Here is an 18255-nt window from a genome sequence, read left to right on the forward strand (position 1 = left end):
CCCTTACAGAGTGTTTTCTCTGGAAGATGTCTGTATCGGGAGATGGGACAGTGGAAGCTGTCCTGTGTTTCCATGGTGCTCTTCCCTGCTGCTGAGGGATCCCTCCTGGTGGAAAATCCATCTCAGCACCGTGGGAAAAACCTCTTCCCCAGCACGTTTCCTGCCCAGCCTTGCTCCTCTACTGACTTCAGTAATTGGCCTGGGAAGGCCTGTCCCCCAGGCAGAGGAGATAGGGATGCTTTAGTGCTGACATCAGCAGTGGTTTCCACATCCTCCCCCTGTGTTACATTTGCCAATGTGGGGGTTGGCTGCGTTCCCTCCCAAAGCTTGCATCCTTCTGGAGAGCCTGTGGGATGAATGACATCCTGAGACACTTAAGTATCTCAACAAACACCACATAACAGATTCTTTCAGAAATTAAAATCAAGTCTTTGAACACACGAGCATGTTCAGAACAAGTTGATAAGAGGGTCAGAGTGTGTTCCTTGTGTTGCCAGTGTTACCAAAAAAAAAAACAAAATCCATTTGGTGGGACATAACTACTTATCCATGAATATGTTAGTTTCTTAGATGTCCAGAAGTCTGAAAAAAAAAAAAAAAAAAAAAAAAAAAGGTGTAGGAAGTAGTGTAGGCACCACACTCCCCACAGCAGTTTTTTTTCTTGCTAAGAAGACTTCCGTCCTTCATGGAATAAATAGAGATGAGTGCTCCTTTGGCAGCAGCCCAGTTTGTTTCATTTGTTCTTCTTAGTGAACTTCTTTCTCTTCCCACACTCCTTTAACCTCTTCTTTATGTTTTATTATCACAATCTCAAGTCACTGCATGGAAATCCAGAAGGAACATTAGTTGCAGATTCAATGGAAAGCTTGCTTTTGGCAAGAGATAACTTTAAGGTAAAACTACAAACAGTTCTCAGTCTGGAAATGATTAAGTCATCTGTGCTGCTGAGATGCTCAAAAGCTGTGGCTGTTTTGTCCTGTGGGCTGAAATTATGAAGATTTAATATGAAATAACTTCAAAATTATTGATGGAAGATTTAAAGGTGAAACTGTGCTTTTCAGGAACCACCTGCAGGCTTCAGCTGTGCTCTCAAGTTTCTTAATGAAGTTGTAGTGGATCTTGAGCTCCTTAATGTGGTTTTAGTTGACTTTCTAACTACTAGTAAAGTAGCATTGCTATCCAGAAATACCTATCACCTCTTCCATGTGCAGAGCTGCTCTCGAGTCCATGCTGATGTTAGTACAGTTCAGGTCTAAAGAATGTGGTAGCTGGATAGGTTTGGATTGGTGAAACTTGTACTTAATGAACAGAGGGATTATTTTGAGTCCATATGTATTCAGAATTAACTTTCTAAACATGTTCTGCTGCCAGGACTTGAGCCAAGTAACTTTCATGACACAGGGGAGGTGGTGGTGGTGGTGGTGGTGGTGGGAGGAAGGGTCCCTGAGCCAACACTCCTCTGTATGGTTGAGTGATGAACAAGAAGCACTCAGGGCAGAGCTAAAACCTTGACATGGAAAGTGAATGCTGCCCAGCTTTGAGCTCCTGTCTTGTAGTGTATTGTGGCTTTTTTAGAGCTTTCTCCTTTAAGGAAATATACTCAAATCTATCTTGTCTTTCACTTTTCTCATGTTCTCATGTAGATTGCTTCTCTTTGTGATTATGTATTTAGGATAACATGGAGTATCCATCCCTTAAGTGCAGTTTCAGCAGCTAAAATTAATCTTCCAGGACCACAGCCCACAGGTATCTTCAGTTAACTAATGATGCAAATCACAGGTTGCAACTTGTAAGCTGAAAGTGTATTTTTTTTTGGTATGGACATTTTTCATCCAGTAGACAAAGCTGTACATTGGCTTAATTGAGCCACAGCAAGATAAAATATGGTCTTAGAGTGAGGATTGTGCTAGCTGGATCACATACATGTCCTTAGGTATAATATCAACACATCCAGGTCCCTGCCTGCCACATGGAAAAGGGAACCATCCCCCAGGTATTTTTCCAGGGGCTGTTTTTGCCATGCCCTGTTTCTTATTGTAGTGGTGCCCCTCTCCTTGCACGGAGACCTAGATGTTTTCTGCTCCTTTTTTGGCTTCTTATTCCCAAGCAGAGAGGAAACACCACAGCTCCTTGCAGAGCAACCTCATTCAGGTTTCATGTTGTCATTCCAAGCTAACACTGCTGCTGCTGGTTCCTTCCCTGTGTACTGCTGTTAACTTTTATTTTGAAAGTTCTACCTAATGCTGTAGCTTCGTGTCCTGCCAGTCTGGCTGATACCACTTGGATTTACACTCATTTTCAGGGACTGCTCTGTCTCCACTTGGGCCATTAGTGTCAGCACAGTGGTAAAATGTTGCTCCTCCAAGTTGTCTCCATTTTCCAGTAAGAGGAGTTCATGCATCATTTGCTATAAAGGTTCTGATAGCTCAGCAAATGTTTGAAGATGAATTGATGCTCTTCTGTGGCAAAAGGCCCAGTGCATAATTTTACATTTACTCAGAATAACGTGGCCTTGGATAAAAGAGTCCCAAATTTACTGTTGCAGGATAGAGTGTTTGAGGGTTTATCCAGCCTCAACCTCCTTTTTTTAAATACTGTCATTTAATCCTGACAAGCAGGCACAGGCAAATCTTTGATTGCAACCAGGATTTTGCTGCCAGCCAGTCTCTGGGTCCTAAACTGACTCATCAGTCAGAAAGATTAATAAGTGCTCTGCTGGATGATTTCACTTGTTGTCATGGCACATATCCATTAATGGAAAACAAATATTCTCTGGAAAATGAAACACAGATCATGGTGTAGTGGCAAGCCAAGTCCTTTTGGCCAGATACATAAATAAAGCCTATATTAAGTGTCATGACCTTCAGGTTGTTTGCTGCATGGCAGTCTTTAATTATTTTTTTCTCTCTTTCATTTGTGGGGGGTTTTTTGTTTGGGGCTTTTTTGGGTTTCTTTTTCCTTTTCATAGGGGCTGTTCCCCAGCATCTGGAGCTGCAATGTGAATTTTTTGCTTCTAAATTGTTGCTGGGAGAACATTTTCAGCTGGGTTCATCTTTCCAGTGGTGATGCCTTGTAGCATATGCAGGAAGGCTGAGGGTGTGAAGAAAGAAATGCAGGAAAATTTTCCATTATAGCAGCCTGACAAGTTTAGAAAAAAAAAATAATATCCCCAAGGAGCTTTGGTGGGCCAAATGTGTTAGTGAAATCAGTATTGAGTGCTTGTACATGGCAAATCTTCAGAAGTGGGAAAAAGTGGGACTCTGAATGCAGCTTCCCTCTTGAAGGCCCCTTTCTGCTCAGGAACTCGAGCAGCATGCACACCATCTGGCATAATCCTGGGAAAGGGGGAGAGGGATTTTTCCCTTCCCCCCTCCCTCTTCTCTGGTAGAGATCTCAAAGTTCACTTTTGACAAGGGGACTGAGTTTCTGCTGTTTAGTTTAAGAGCATGACCTGTAATGTTCCACCCCTCCTGGGTGCTGGTTGGGCTTTGGGTGGGTTTCTGAAGGCTGGGAAAACCCAGGGCAGGTGGCTGGGTAGAGGTTTGTGATGCTGAACAAGTGGGGACCTCGTTGGGTTTGGTGATGGGCACTGACTCTGGCTTGGCTGGAAAGTGCATTGTGAGGCTCAGAGAGTTTGCCAGGATAATAACTGAGCAGGGAATACCTAAGGAGCAGACTGGAGTGAAAGAAGGAAAAGAAAAGCCTACAAAGAGCAAGTTATGACCAGACCTTGTTAGAACCATCACTGGTTTTGCTGAGAATCTTTCTTTGTTTCATTTATTTGACCATGAGGAAGTTATTGTTTCAATCAGGAGGAAGTGTATAAATGTTTTTTAAGGAATTTCTGCAGAGGGAGGAAAAGAGATACTGAATTTTTAAAAAAGCACAGCCCAAACCTTTGTTTTAGGTTTGCTGATACAGATCTGTCTGCCTTCCCCATCCTGGGGCAGCAGTGGGTGACTTGGGCCCTCTCCAGGTAATTTAAGTAATTTCTAATAAATTGGCATTTGTCACCACTACCAAGGGTTTATCTAAAAAACCTTGTGGGCAAAATACTTCATTCATTTGTGGGGAAAAGTGTGGCTGGATTTACTGTTAGATTAGGGTTTTAAAATTTTATTTAACAAAACTGTTTTGCATTTTTGGCTTTTGGCCAGGATTTTCTGAATAAAAAGAAAAAAAGAATAGAGTTAAGCACTTATTGCTTCCCTTTCCTCCCAGGAACATCTGACTAGAAATAGGTGTGACAGCTCAGCTTGTGACAGCTCCAAGCCAGTGTGTCTCTAGCATCCACGTTTGTTGTACCTATGTATGTGGATATATATGGAGGGGTTTGGCATTTATTCTAGGTCTACCTCCAACTGAAGTATTGCATGGGGAATTATTTTTTTTTAAATCAATCTCATGCATGTATAATAAATTCCACCCCCTTTCAAACCCACTCATGCACTTGGATTTCTAATGAATAAGCCTGCATATTTATTCATGAAGATTAGAGAACTGTACTGATAGAGGCAGCTGGCTGAACTATTTTTTTATGGTTTGGTTTTTTTTTTTTTTCTTTCAATCTGCTGACCTCTGCTCAAGAGTAAAGAGCAAACCCTCCCTGATTCACCTCAGCTGTTTGCAGACTGGGAGAGACAAAATGGCTCAGCTATTTACAGTTTAGGTACAGGATGAAGTTTCATCAAATGGGATGCAGAGGGGGACGAAAGGCTAAAAACCCCCTGTTTATATAAAAACACAATAAACCCCCAAAACAGCTTTTTTTCATGGTGTGCTCTCAGTGCAGGTTTATTGCACAGCCCTCAAACACCTGGGCTCTGATTCACAGCCCTGGGCCATGGTCAAATATTTCATCTGTCTCTTCCCCACAGGCCCTGTTGCTGTTGGGTGGCATCGCTCTCTCCTGCCTTGCCCTGGACCTGCTCTTTCTCCTCTTCTACTCCTTTTGGCTCTGCTGCCGCCATCGGAAAAGCGAAGAGCATCTGAATGCTGACTGCTGCTGCACAGCCTGGTGTGTGATCATTGCAACCCTGGTCTGCAGGTATGCCTGAAAGGGATCTTCCATCTTCCTTGGGGTGGTGCATTCCATGTCTGTAGTTAGGCAGTGTTGGCAGTGATCCCTCGTTCCACTTGGCATGCTTATGTTTAAAAAATCTGTAATATCCCCTTCCCTTTTCCCCCCTTCCCTTTTCCCCCCTTCCCTTTTCCCCCCTTCCCTTTTCCCCCTTCCCTTTTCCCCCCTTCCCTTTTCCCCCTTCCCTTTTCCCCCCTTCCCTTTTCCCCCTTCCCTTTTCCCCCTTCCCTTTTCCCCCTTCCCTTTTCCCCCCTTCCCTTTTCCCCCTTCCCTTTTCCCCCCTTCCCTTTTCCCCCCTTCCCTTTTCCCCCCTTCCCTTTTCCCCCCTTCCCTTTTCCCCCTTCCCTTTTCCCCCCTTCCCTTTTCCCCCTTCCCTTTTCCCCCCTTCCCTTTTCCCCCCTTCCCTTTTCCCCCCTTCCCTTTTCCCCCCTTCCCTTTTCCCCCCAACCACCTAATGGTTTGAGCAATGTGAAAAGGAACAGTTCATATACTGCTCTTTGACACTTTGCAGGCAATAAATCAAGGACACTGTGCCCTCGGGAGCTTATCACTTAAATAAGATGGATGCAGCTGAAATATTTATCAGGTCTAGGTGGAGATTTCTTAGAATCTGATGTCCAAAAAGAATGATTACATGGGAGAGTAGATTAGGAAGAAAGAGGCATAGATGATTCACAGATGATTTTTGGTTTCAAAAGTGTTGATATTTGACTGGAGTAGATGTTCAGATTTTGCAGCCTTTGTAAGATGCTGCTGCATTTCATTAGCTGTATTAATGTGCCATCTCCAAGGGTTGCTAGTAATGCTGCTAGTGTCAGCATTGCTTCATGTTTTGATGGAGCAATAGGAGCTTCTGGAGGTGAGGTGAAAAGAAGTTAAAAGGAGATAATTGACATTGGGATTTTTTTCAAGGATTGTGGTTTGGTTGGGTTTTTCTCAGTCAACACAAATGAGGATCCCATTTCTCAGAAAGTTAATGATGGGGCATCTGAAAGCAGGGACATGTCTGCAAACTTCTGGAGGGAACTTTGGACTAATTTTGTTTTGACTTGGGCAGAATGAGTACCCTGAGCTCTACAGACACGTGCCCTGAGACTGAGAACTACTTTTTCTTCTCAGTTCCTCTTCCCCAGGGATCCAGGTGGTCTTAGTTACCCCACCACAGGGCTGGGAGCAGTCCCCTGTTCAGAAAGGAGATAACAAGGTGATTGTATTTTGCAGGTTTTGTGGCTCACTTTTTGTGCCAGCCTGCTGATAGGAGGTGGATCTGGTGTATGATCTTTTTGGAGGCAAGCACGTTCCTTGAAGGTCAGCCTTAGCTGTTCCGAGCTACTAATGCATTTGTGTATTTGCTCTTTTGAGGCACATGCTGAAGAGAATAGAAGAGCCCTGAAGTACTGGCACAAACACTGCAGAGCAGACATTATGTTGGGAGTTGAGGAGCTGTGGCTGGATTTGCAGCCAGGGCAGGGGCTCAGTGGTAAGGAAGAGCCCTGATGCACTCACCTGTATTGCTGTCTCTGCAAATAGGTGCCTGGAATGGAAAGGCTAACTAGAGAACAGTGTGCAAAGAAGAAATCTCAGGCTCGTTTACCTTTCTTTTGGTGATCTCAAGAGCTTCAGCTGCATCCTTCCAAATCCACAGGAAGTGCTGTGGTCCTAACCCTTTCTTACAGAAACTCTGGCTGATGCTATTTATAGTTGTGTGGCTGCTACAGGCTCTTGTTAGCTGCTTTCTGCTGCATAGGTGCCCAAGACAGCTGCTGCAGTGTGGTAGTTGTGTTTGGTTTTAACTGTAGAAAGGGTGAATTTAAAACTATAAGGTCAGCATATAAATTCTGGTAAACCAGATACAATTCTCAGTCAAGTCCACAGGCTGGAAAACTGCATAGGCTTCCTCCTAATCAGAGCCATTGGTTCTCATTCTTGGTGTACCATTTGTATTTGCAGCTATCATGCAGGAGTATCATTAAAACTGAGATTGCATTAATATTTTTCTTGACTTTTTAAAATGAAGTTGTAAATTTCTCCTCTGAAGTCAGCGTACTTGAGCAAGAGCAGGTCAGGATCATCCATGGTGAGTAAAGGCACTGTCCAGGTGCCACTCTCCTGCAAAGCCAAGGTTGGTTTTCTGCCCCTCTTGGAGCTGCTGGATGTGACAGGGTGCTCCAACCAGTGCCTCCTGGCTCTCTGTGCTCAGCATCAAATAGAGCTTCTGACAAGCAAGGCTCTGATCTGTGCTAGCACACAGTCCCTGTTAGATGTCAACAGTTGCAGATTAGTTCACTGGGTATATCCTATCCTAGCTATGCATTACAGATAACAGAAGTGCCAGACTGGCAGATGCTGTTATGTTTGGCTGTTCTGAATGTGTGCCTGGCAGCAAGCTGACCTGGGAGGCAGTTTTGTAGCACTGTATGCAAGGGGAGAAAAGTAACTTGGATGCTGATGCAGTGTGAGGTTCCAAACAGCAGCTGGTCTAAGCACTGTGAAGTTGACTCTTGTCTTCCTAGCTGAGAACTAGTTAACTCTGGTTAAGTCCAGCTGTGCCTAGAACATGCTTAACTCGGTAGTACTTAATCCCAGTGGGCTGTATGTGCTGGGAGTCCTGCTGTATGCTGTGGATCAGTTTCCTAATGACTTGATATTTCCTGCTGAGCAAAAAGGAGAATGCTGAGCCAGCAGGAAAGCATAACTGGTTAACAGGAGCTCTCCAACAAAATGTCTCTCTAATGAGTCTTCCTTGTTCCTCTAGCCACAAAGCTGCAGGAATAATTTGCCTAGATTGTCCCTTGAATACTTAGTTCATTTCTTGTCCTTACCAAGTTTGATTGGTTTCTGCCCTGTGGGGAGCTGTCTGACAAATCATCTCATCCAGGTGACCCTAACTCTCCCAAAAGGGAGATCAGCTCCAGAGGTGGGTAGGAAGCTTTGTGGAGAGGAAATCTGGAAGAAATTGGCACAAATAGATGGTGAAAACTTGGTCTCCGGAGTGCCAGTACCAGCACTCTCCCTTGATGTGAAAGTGCAAGGTGGTAATTAGACAGACAAATTAACATTCCTCCTGAGAACATGAAGTCTAAAAAGGGCTCTCTTTATGAAGTTCCTGTAATTAAAGATGACTTGGTGTAGTTAGATTATTCATTTCTAAGGATGTGATGTGAATGGCCAGTGTTCATCTGCTCAGACTGGTGTCTAGGTACCCAGAGGATTTTTTAATTTTTTTTTTTCTTTTTACAGAGAGGGGATCTCTCATCTCTCCCCCAGGAGGCCATGCATATGCTCTCTGTATCAGATTAATGCTCTCCTCTGAATATATACCTTGTATCATAACTTTTTTTGCAGGTTGTGTTGCAAGCTAATTCAGAATTACACTTGATTTTTCTTTTCTGACCCTTTTTCAAGGGATGTCTTAAGCCAATGTGACTCAAGCTTACAAACAAGTGGAAAGCTTTTCTCCAGACTTGAATTGCTTGGGTCTTGCTGAAAAGTGATACTGAAGTGCATACACAAAGCCTACAGTGCTTTAAATCATACTGCTGTATCTGTAGGAATACATGGTAATCATGGCATGATGCTCTTCTGTCTTGTCTCATATAACTCTTTGAAGTCCTGGTACACCATCCTGTCTCTCTTCTGTCTGTTTCTGTAGGTGTGCTCTGTGAGGGCAGTGTTAAGCTCAGAAGTGCAGAGTTTTCTTGACTTAGCATAAGTGTGTTTCCTGAAACTTACTGAAATGACAAAGTAACAAAACAGCTTTTTTAATGCAGTAATGAACAGCATTAAAGCAATTTTTGAAGTAGCCTGTAAGGGTGTGATGTATTTATTTTAAAGATTTTAAAAATTATTATTATCGTTATTCAAAAAAGTGAGAGAGGAGGCAGGAGAGAGGTGGGGTAGTGGAAGTGACAGGAGACTGACAAAGGTAGGTTTGGGAGGAGGAGTTGAGGATGGCATGGGATGGATGCAGGTGAGATGTGTGTGCACTGTGGAGGGGACTGAGACAGAAGCAAGAACAACAGAAATGGAGATGACTTTCCTGTAGAAGCATTAAAAATGTGTTGCAGCCTCTTCCAGAGTTTGGTAGGGTGGAAAAAAAGCTGTGTCATTCAGGAATGCTGTTCTTGTATCCATGCTGCATTACAGAAATGCAGGTTTCCCCTTGGGTGATTGTTTTCTCATCCTGTACTGGGGGATGGATCTGCTGTATCTTAGGCTACAGAGCCTCCAGGGTTTGTGCAAGAAGCCATGTGATTTGTCCTGACCTCAAGGACTCAAAGTTGGGTTAAGATGAGTCGATCTATTTTTACTTTAAAGAATGCGCTCAAAAGGAGCTCCCCCATTTCCCTTTAATCAAACAAAAGGTAGTTAAAAATGAGTGCAAATCCTCAAATCTGCTTTAAACAATAGCAATGTATACCACTGTGTGTAGGCAGGGATTTGAAACAACTGTTGGATTGAGATGAAGCCAAATGCAAACAGAAAACTAAGCAGCACCAGTTCTCTTCCCCCACCAGCAGTCCCCCCCTTGCTGCCTGCTCTTCAGCTCTGCCCCCTCCTTGGTCACAACCTGGGTGCCCCCAGCCTGGGCTTCTGGGCTCCAGCAATGGTTTCCTTTCCTCTCTAGCGTGATAGAAAGGGGAACTGCCACCCAACTGCCCAGCTTGTCCCCAGGAGAAGGAACGGCTGTGGAATGGCTCTTGCTAGCACAGGGCGTGAACACAGAGCTGGCTCTTGCTGGGCAGTCATGGAATAATTGATGGTTGATGGGTAGTTCCCAGTGAATGTGTGATATGCGTGTCTAGACGAATTTATTCCTTGAATGAAATGGCTTTAATCCCAGTTTGTTTCTTTAGTGTTTTCTTTCAGGAGGAGTGACTGTGCCTAGAGGGTGAAGGGCAGCGGAAGCTGTGGTTCACACAGGGCTGGACAAGAAGGATGGGTAGTTCTGCTTTGACTTAGGATAACAAATTTCAAGTTACTTGCCTGTAGTTACTAGCACTTCATAAAAGGTTAATTTTGAGTAAAGTGGCTGGTGTATGTTAGCTGTGCTGCAGCTTTAAGAACAGGATGGCTGCTTCTACTTCAGAGTGCTGTTTCAGAGTCTTTTCCACCCAAGCAGTTCTGGGAATACTAAGAGCCAAGCAGGAGGTTTTGGGCTTTTACCAAACCTTTGCTTAGAGAATAGGCTTCTAGTAGCTGTAACAGGCTGAGTAAAATATGCTTAACAATTAAAGAGTCAGATCTGCATATTCAATGTCAAGAATGTTCTGGAATTTATTTGGTGTCTACAGTAGGAACAACTGTTACAAGTTTTCTTCTGTTCAGGAGCGTGAAAGGGTCTGTCAGAATTTGTTTGCTCTGATAAGACAAGGGGTAATTCAAGCCAGTTTGCAATTGCTGCAGTGGGATGCTGAGTTGCCTTATCTTGGGCAGAGCTCTGGATATGTAATCTCTCCAGCTCAGGGGGAGGGGGGAGTGTGCCTCTTTTATCCTCTCCACCCCCCTGCATCCCAGGCATGCGTTATCAAGCTCTGATAATAGCTGCATCCAGGGAGGAATGCAGAGGGCTTTTCTGTCTGTAATTATCAGCATCATTTGCATCAGGAAAATGTTGGAGGAAGGGTGTTAGTGAAGAAGGAGGCTAATTTCTTGTATTAACACTGAATATTAAGGGTACATACCTGCTGCCTCTCTGTATTTGATGTAGGCTGCCTGCTGTCCCTGGAAGACCGAGGCTTTTATGGGCCAAGCTCTATAATTTATGGAGATTCAACTGTTGAAAAAACCATGAGACTGACACAGATTTTTATAGTGGATCAGCTTTCAGTGTGTGATTTTTGCTCCCATTTCTTGTATATTGTTCTGCTCACTCTTTCTGAAGTGGGTGAGCCTGGGAAAGGAGGGATGGATGCTGCCTTCTTGCAGGAGAAGAGAGAGAGAGAAGAAATGGTCATTTGGACTGCAGATTGATGTACATGCCAGAGCAAATCTGTGTCTGTTATCTAGACAAAGCCCACTCTGGCCTGCCTGCTGAGGTTCATTTCCCAGCTGAGTGGTGATGGTGGTGAAGAATGCCTAACGTCCTTTAGTGACCCTTCCTGTTAAACAAAGGCTCTACATACACTTGCTTGTTCTGAAAGCTGTTGTTTGGCTTGTTTCCTTCCTCTTTCTTCCCCTTTCAAACCAGCTCTGTGAGGGCAGTGCTATAACAAAAGCTCAAAGTTGTTGTGAAGAAATTAAATGTTTCATCCAGAATAGCTTTAGATTTACACCAAAACCACCACCACCTTTCTTTCCACAGGCACAGCCTTGGTGTCTTGAGCACCTTCCCAGAAGAGATCCTGAGTCCCCGAAGCTAAATATCACACAAGAATAGGAAATTTGTAACTTGGTAACATTTGTTTGCCATGAGTTTAGTTGTGTGACCCCTTCAAGTTCTTTTCTCCTCTATTATTAGGAAAAAAGGGCTTTGGAAAAGGAACTGTGGGTTCTGCAGTGATGTCTTAATAGAAGAGGTACCACAGACTTGCATGAGATAATCTCCTGGTTGCAGCTCATTTACAGGATCTTCCTCCTTTAAGTGAGGCTTAAGCTAATATGGTTTACTTCATAATTGGGGCAGACTGATGTGTGTGGACAGTTATGGCAAATCAGCTGAGAGGTGGTAATTTGCTAAGCAGCTGGAGTTGAATTGTGTCTGCGAGCTTGACATTCACTTGCTTTAAAAATAAATAAGCCTTTTGTCCCAGGAAGTTACTAAGCCTTCCTTCCCAGTACTCCAGAGCAGTGTGACACAAATGCTTCTACTGGGAAGATAAAACAAGAAAGAGGATGTTCAGAGATGTTTCAGTGGAGAGAAGTGGGCAGGGAAAATGTACCTAGAGAAACCACCACCGTGGGCAAGCAGTCAATGCAAACTCTTTGTGTCCTGCTTTTCCAAAATGTAACACAACAATCTGTATTTTGTGTCCAGAGAAGACACGTGGCTCCTGACACAGCAATGGAGCCACTGGAGAGCCACTTGGGCTGGATTTCTGGCTGCCTGTGGCTAGGTCTGAACTTCCAAAGAGTTTTCAAACAGATTTTCATTATCATGTCATAAATGAAACATGGATTTTTAGGAGGGGTGGTGTTCTGCTCTTCATCATATGGATGCTACACAGAGAACTGGGGGCTGTGTGGAAAACACAGGCAAATGTTTGGAGGTGAATTTTTTTCCCTGGGTTCTGAGGAGCGTGGCTGCCCTCTGGCAGGCTCCTGGCTCCCCTTTCCCTGCAGAGTGCTGATATGTCTATTTTGCCTGGTACAACGGTGCCTTTTAGCTTGAAATTTACATTTTCTTCCTTTCTTTCTTTCTTTCTCTGCAGTGCTGGAATTGCTGTTGGCTTCTATGGGAATGGAGAGACAAGTGATGGCATCCACCGGCTGACCTACTCCCTTCGCCATGCGAACCGCACCGTGGCCGGGGTCCAGGACCGGGTAGGCACTTGGGCTGTGCAGATGAGCAGCCTTACCCAGCAGCTCTTCACTTCAATCTGGCTCTGCCTGTATCTCTTCCTGTTTTTTTTCAGTCTCTCTGGGCTTAAAGATGTGCTAAAATTTCCCTTAAGAGAGTGGTGCTTTCTTCAGCTCTTCTAAAAATATCAGAGGAAGCACAGCTTGATAAATGAAGTCTTCTCTTTGCTAGGTTTAAAAACAGCTTTTGATCATCTGTCTCCCATTCCCAGAAAAGGAGGCAGGCCAAGGCAGACAAAATTCTCAGTAAAATTATCATTTCAGTGCAATCATCTGTTGCTGTGCTACCTCTAATGGTAACCTTGATGGCTGCAAAATGTGTACATGTGTTAAAGGCTGAGCTGGGATGCCATCACTGGGCTACTTGCAAACAATCTACTTTTTAGATGTTTATGAGTTGCTTTTGAAAGGGTGTAAGCAGCCTCTTAAGACAGAGTACTGTGGTAATCTGAATGTTGTCCATAACTTGCTAATAAAGATGAATCCTTTTTTGTTTCCTTGGCTTCCTTCCCTTCCATTTATTCTTTCTTTCTTTTTCTTTCCCATACTACTCTAGGTACTAGATACTGCAGTGGCCCTGAACCAAACAGTGGAACCAAACTTGCTTGTCCTGGAGGAAATGTTCACAAAGCAGACAGACTACCTGCACATTATCCAGAAACTGCAAGGTCTCTTGGATGAACTGCTCAGGCAAACAACTGAGATCCCCTTTTGGAAGAATGAAGAGCTGTCTCTGGAGGAGCTGGCAATTCAGATTGACCTCTATGACTGGTACAGGTGTGTAGCATGCTGTAGGGTACTGGTTGTACCATCTGTTTCTGTCTGTTTTGCAACAATGATGTGTGTGTTCAGGGTGGCTGAGCCAAAGGCTCTGCACATCACTGCAGATGCTCTTGGCCCACCCAGCTCATTTGTTTCTTACTGCAAAATTGCAATCAGTTCAAATCAAAATGCATGACAACAACTTTTTTCTTAACTGTGTTTTTTACTCAGTCAAAGGGGAAATTTACTCTCAAGGTACAGATTTTGTAGCTTGTGTTCTAATACTGGAGGAAAAAACAGCCACAGAGGCAGCTACTGTTGTATCCTAAGAAGTGTGTTGTAGTTGTGTGACATGGTAACCAAACAGAAAAGAAAACTGTCCTGGTTCTGTAAGTTAACATCACTTACTACCATTCCTTTTTATTAAGCATATTTAATAAAATATTTCATCAACTGTATTCCACAAAACAAAAGCTCTGTACACACATGTGGAATAAATAACGGAAGCATTTCCTAACAAATGTCTAGGAAGCTCAAGAAGCTGCAAAGCCTTTTCTTCACCCGATCCAGTTCATATGTGCCCAGTTGCATATGACTTTACTCTAGGACAAGATCAGCAATTTTATTTCTCAAAAGCTGTGTATGCTGGTTGCCTTGTGTGAGTGCTTTTACCTGCCTCATCCAGAGCTCTCTGAAGATTAATCATTAGTGGTGGCTTTACTTGAAGAGATGAAGGGCTACATTTTCCCCATGAGTCACACTAGCTTCTTGATCTGTGCCTTTTATGCACTAGTTTTAAATTGCAGACTGTGTTGATTTATTTTATTATTTGCTTTGTTTTGCTGCAGATGGCTGGGATACCTGGGCCTACTCCTGTTCCATGTCCTGATTTGTTTGCTGGTGCTTTTTGGGCTCATTAGAAACTCCAGAGCCATTCTTATTGGGTAAGTCCTGACCCAGGCACTTTGCTTAAAGGAATGTCAGCTGAATGCAAGTGCCTGCTTTGAAACCTCTTGACTCCTCTCAGTTGATTTTGAGACTGGAAAACTTCAGTTTGCCTCTCAATATAGAAAGGTTTTATAGGGCATAGTTCTGTGGACAGGATTAGGGCAACGTGAGAGATGTTCATAGGAAGGATCTTGAGCTAAAAAATGGGATAGTTCTGGTGTCCATATTTTTTGCATCAAAGCCAAGGAACTGATATGGGCTCTTTGCCTCTCGCTGGGTAGCACTGGTAGCCTCTGGTTGCTGGGAGATGGTGATGTGCTCATGCTCCCTTAAATTCAAAGGCTTTAAAAATCTTCCTTTAATTTTCTATATTTATGAGGGCATTTATTAATTGATGGTGAGCATTGCATGTGTCTACACAACTTGGTAGCATGCATTTTGCATGTTCTTTTTTATCTTTTGGCTGTCACACCTGAAATAATGTTAAACTGAGAGCAAGCCATGGTTTATACAGCTATGAGGAGGAGTCTTGTTCCCATGGTACTGCAATTATTAATTCATGTTTATTTCTAAAAAGCATTGTAAATGGTGCCATACCCAGGCCCCATTGCAAGGAAAAAAGTGTTCCTTTCCTTATCTTTTAGCTTGGTTTAGCTTAGTCTATTTGGCAAAGATACCAGGATCAGAAAGACAGTTTGACAGCTGACATGGCCAAGACTTTACCCTGGTACATGGGGATACCATTAATAACTGGGATGTGTATTCAGATTTATTATTTGCCAGATGACTTCGTACCTGGCAGGTTATACAGACAAAAGTCCAAGAGTAGGCACAGATGGCAAACCCAGGGTTTAAATTAGAATCTCATTCCCTGAAGTTCATATTAAAGCATTCCCCAAAGGGAGCACTTGGCATAAAAAAGCAAGTGTATCATAGCCAAGCAAGATGGGGAAATGCCAGTTTTAGATCTTTCAGCCAAGCAATCAGTTACTGACCTAGTCATCTGCATTTAAAGTAAAACACCAAATGTGTCTTACTGAATTGATTACTGTGCTCAGTGGGAGACACCAAGTTGTGTTGTCCTTATGTCATAAAATCACAGAACCTTGGTGGTCCATGGCTTATATTTCTTGCACCTATTTGGAAAAAGCATAAGAAAGTGTATAGCTTTAGTTGTTAAACTGAGGGATAGATAATTTTTTTAAATATATGCCCATAGATTTATTTTTTTCAAAGCTCTGGTATTCAGTGAGACAAATGCAGCAGAAGAGAGATACAAGCACGGAGATGCTTGTGCTAGGTTTGAATAAAGAATTTCTTGGTTATCAACATGTTTTTGTTTTGTTTTCTTCAGAAGGTGGGTGGGAGAAACCTACTTGTGTTTCAAAGCCTGGAGGAAAATGTATCCCTGAGAGAGCAAGCCAGTGTCCCTTTACTTTGAAGATAGGGTTACATAAGATGAAACTGCTCATTAGTCTGCATCCCCATACCTGAGGGAGCTGAGGAGGACTTTTGCCTGCATATCTCTGGCATTCAGACTGACAGCAAAGGTGAAGAGCTAATGTGCTGGTTGGAGAAGTCTGAAAGTCTTCTCCACCAGTGTGTGCAAGCTGAATGTCACTGAGACCACTGCTCTGTCATCCCTTATTCCTTGTCTGCTTCCTAGCAGGCACTTCCCACCATTTCTTTTACTAATGAGGTCCAGCTGTCAGAACAAAACTTTCAAATCTGTGCAGAGATGGACTCACAGGGATGTGGTAGGCACCTAAACTGATGCTCTGAACTGTTTCCCTGCAGGTGACTTTCTCTCTCCTGTGACTGTGTGGGATGCTTAGGTCCTGTTTGGATGCACACAGCTTGGAATCAAAGTCAGGTGTCCTAACAGGGGCTGAGTGTTCTCTCCCACCCTCTATAACCCAACACTTGACAGCTTTATTTTTTTCTAGAAACAGAAGGGATTCGTCCAATTTTGGATCAGTTTTTGTGGGATTTTTTTGATATGGCTGAATTTTCTTTGAATATCTTTCAACTCAAAAAGTGAAGTATAGAATGGTAGTAGTGGATATAATGGGACTGTAGTTAGCCAGTCCCTTACTCTGCCTTTCCTACAGCTACCCCTTTGTCTTTGTGATTTTGGCTTCCCTACTAGAAGCAGGGTAAGATTTTTTTTTTTTTTTGCCCTCTTCTTCCTTCTTCTGCAACCCTAGGGCCCATGGGTACCATGGGAGCCAGCTACTAGACATATGCTCTGGTTGCTCCTGTCCATGACATACAAAATGGTTTGGTTTAATAGTGGTTGACAATTTCTTGGGTTTGGTACCTGCTTTGGACTCCAAATAATACATCTTGTGAAAGGATCTGCTTGAAATCAGAGCTTCTACATCTGCCATCTGTCTGTCTCCCACAGGGTGTGCTTGCTTGGGGTGTTTGCCCTGATTGTCAGCTGGGCATCCTTGGGGCTGGAGTTGGCTGTTGCTGTGGTAAGTGGCTCTGATCCAAGTCCCATTCACCTTTTGCTGCAGCTTTATCTGACCAGAGATTAATGTTAGGCTGAGCCTGTTTTATAGCCCATCTTGTTAGAAGGAGCTGTCCCAGCAATTTGTATCTGTGAATGCATCTGTGGACAGAGCTCCTGCTTCCCCCATGCTGTGGTCCACTAGCTCGTGCTCCAGCACTGCTACAGTGTGTAAAGTGGGGATGAGGATGAGAGCACCTGAAACACCCCATGAGCAGAGGGTTCCATGATGTTAACCTGGCTCAGCTGCTCTTTAATATTGGTGTTCTTTGCTATTACTTTTGTCTTCCATCTGCCTAGGGCTCCAGTGACTTCTGTGTTAACCCTGATGCTTATGTCTCCCAAGTGGCTGAAGAGAATGCAGTGCTCAGTGCTGGTAAGTGCTGGGGCTGGATTGGCACAGGGTGCTGCTGCTCCAGCTGTCACACAGGAGCATGGCAGGGGCTGAGTATTCAAGGGGAACAGAGGAGTTTGCATGCAATGAGAAAAGCAGATATGTGTCAAGCTCTGCAAAACCAGCGTGCTTTCCAAAGAAGCATTTATACCCTGGTCAAGAAGTGCACATGTATGCTTTTCTTGGTCACAAAAGCAATAAACAATGACACTGATTTGCTAAAGGAGACATTGTGGTTTTCCTGGTTCCTGTTTAGTGGAATCAGAGAATCTTTGCCTCATGTACAGAAGGTCCAGTGTGTGGCCACACACTTAGCCAAATGCTGCCTCTTGCTGTGCAGCTGATGGGAAATGAGGGATGTAGCTATGGCTGAGCATGCAGGGATTGGAAGCAATAAGAAATGTTTGTCTGGAGGCAGAACATGGTATAAAAGAGTATGTGCAGGTTGATGTTACCACACAGTTTATTTTTGGAATTTCTTATTTATTGGTTCCCTGGGAAGGAAAGGATGGAGCCAGGCAGCTCTTTTTTGTAACAAAGAAATAAAATAAGGGAAGAGAATGAGTGTTTAACACTGCACAGGGGGAAAAATCCTCTCTTGGCTGTGAAGGTGATGGAGATGTGGCATCATGTACCAAGCTGGTCTCATTGTTCAAGGAGACAAATGAGTCAGTGAGGCCAAGGGGAGATACCTGATGGTGATGCCAGCTGTGTGCTGTAATAACCTGGTAACCCATATCAGCTCTGGATCGTGTTTGGTAACTACTGGATTGACTCTGGGAACTCAAGAAATGAGACTTTATGCAACTTTATGCTACAGTTGTCCCTGTCTGCTCGGATCCTGCAGCTTTTTTTTTAATCAACATCATTCATTTAGAGGCAAAGGGTGAGTGCAGGTCTGACATTCCTGCCCTTTCTCCTCCTGCTTCCCCTGGGTGACAGTCAGGCTCTGTTCTGGTAGCACCCTCAGCTATACCAGTTGTTAAGGCTCCATAAATAACACTGAATGGGTTGAAGCAAAATGCTGAAGAGGAGGAG

The 18255-nt window shown here is 43.7% G+C and overlaps 1 protein-coding gene across 3 annotated transcripts in view; it reads left to right on the forward strand.

Moving 5' to 3' along the window:
* TTYH3 (tweety family member 3) overlaps positions 1-18255 on the forward strand; it is a 77256-nt gene that overhangs the window by 34225 nt on the left and 24776 nt on the right. For all 3 annotated transcript variants that reach the window (XM_030459548.1, XM_030459547.1, XM_030459549.1), the window contains exons 2-7: positions 4878-5047; positions 12451-12562; positions 13155-13375; positions 14209-14304; positions 16716-16788; positions 17124-17199. In XM_030459548.1, the coding sequence (XP_030315408.1) occupies positions 4878-5047; positions 12451-12562; positions 13155-13375; positions 14209-14304; positions 16716-16788; positions 17124-17199 (748 nt within the window). The remainder of the gene's footprint in view (positions 1-4877; positions 5048-12450; positions 12563-13154; positions 13376-14208; positions 14305-16715; positions 16789-17123; positions 17200-18255) is intronic.

This window comes from Calypte anna, chromosome 14 (assembly GCF_003957555.1).
Source record: "Calypte anna isolate BGI_N300 chromosome 14, bCalAnn1_v1.p, whole genome shotgun sequence".
NCBI classification, from domain to species: domain Eukaryota; kingdom Metazoa; phylum Chordata; class Aves; order Apodiformes; family Trochilidae; genus Calypte; species Calypte anna.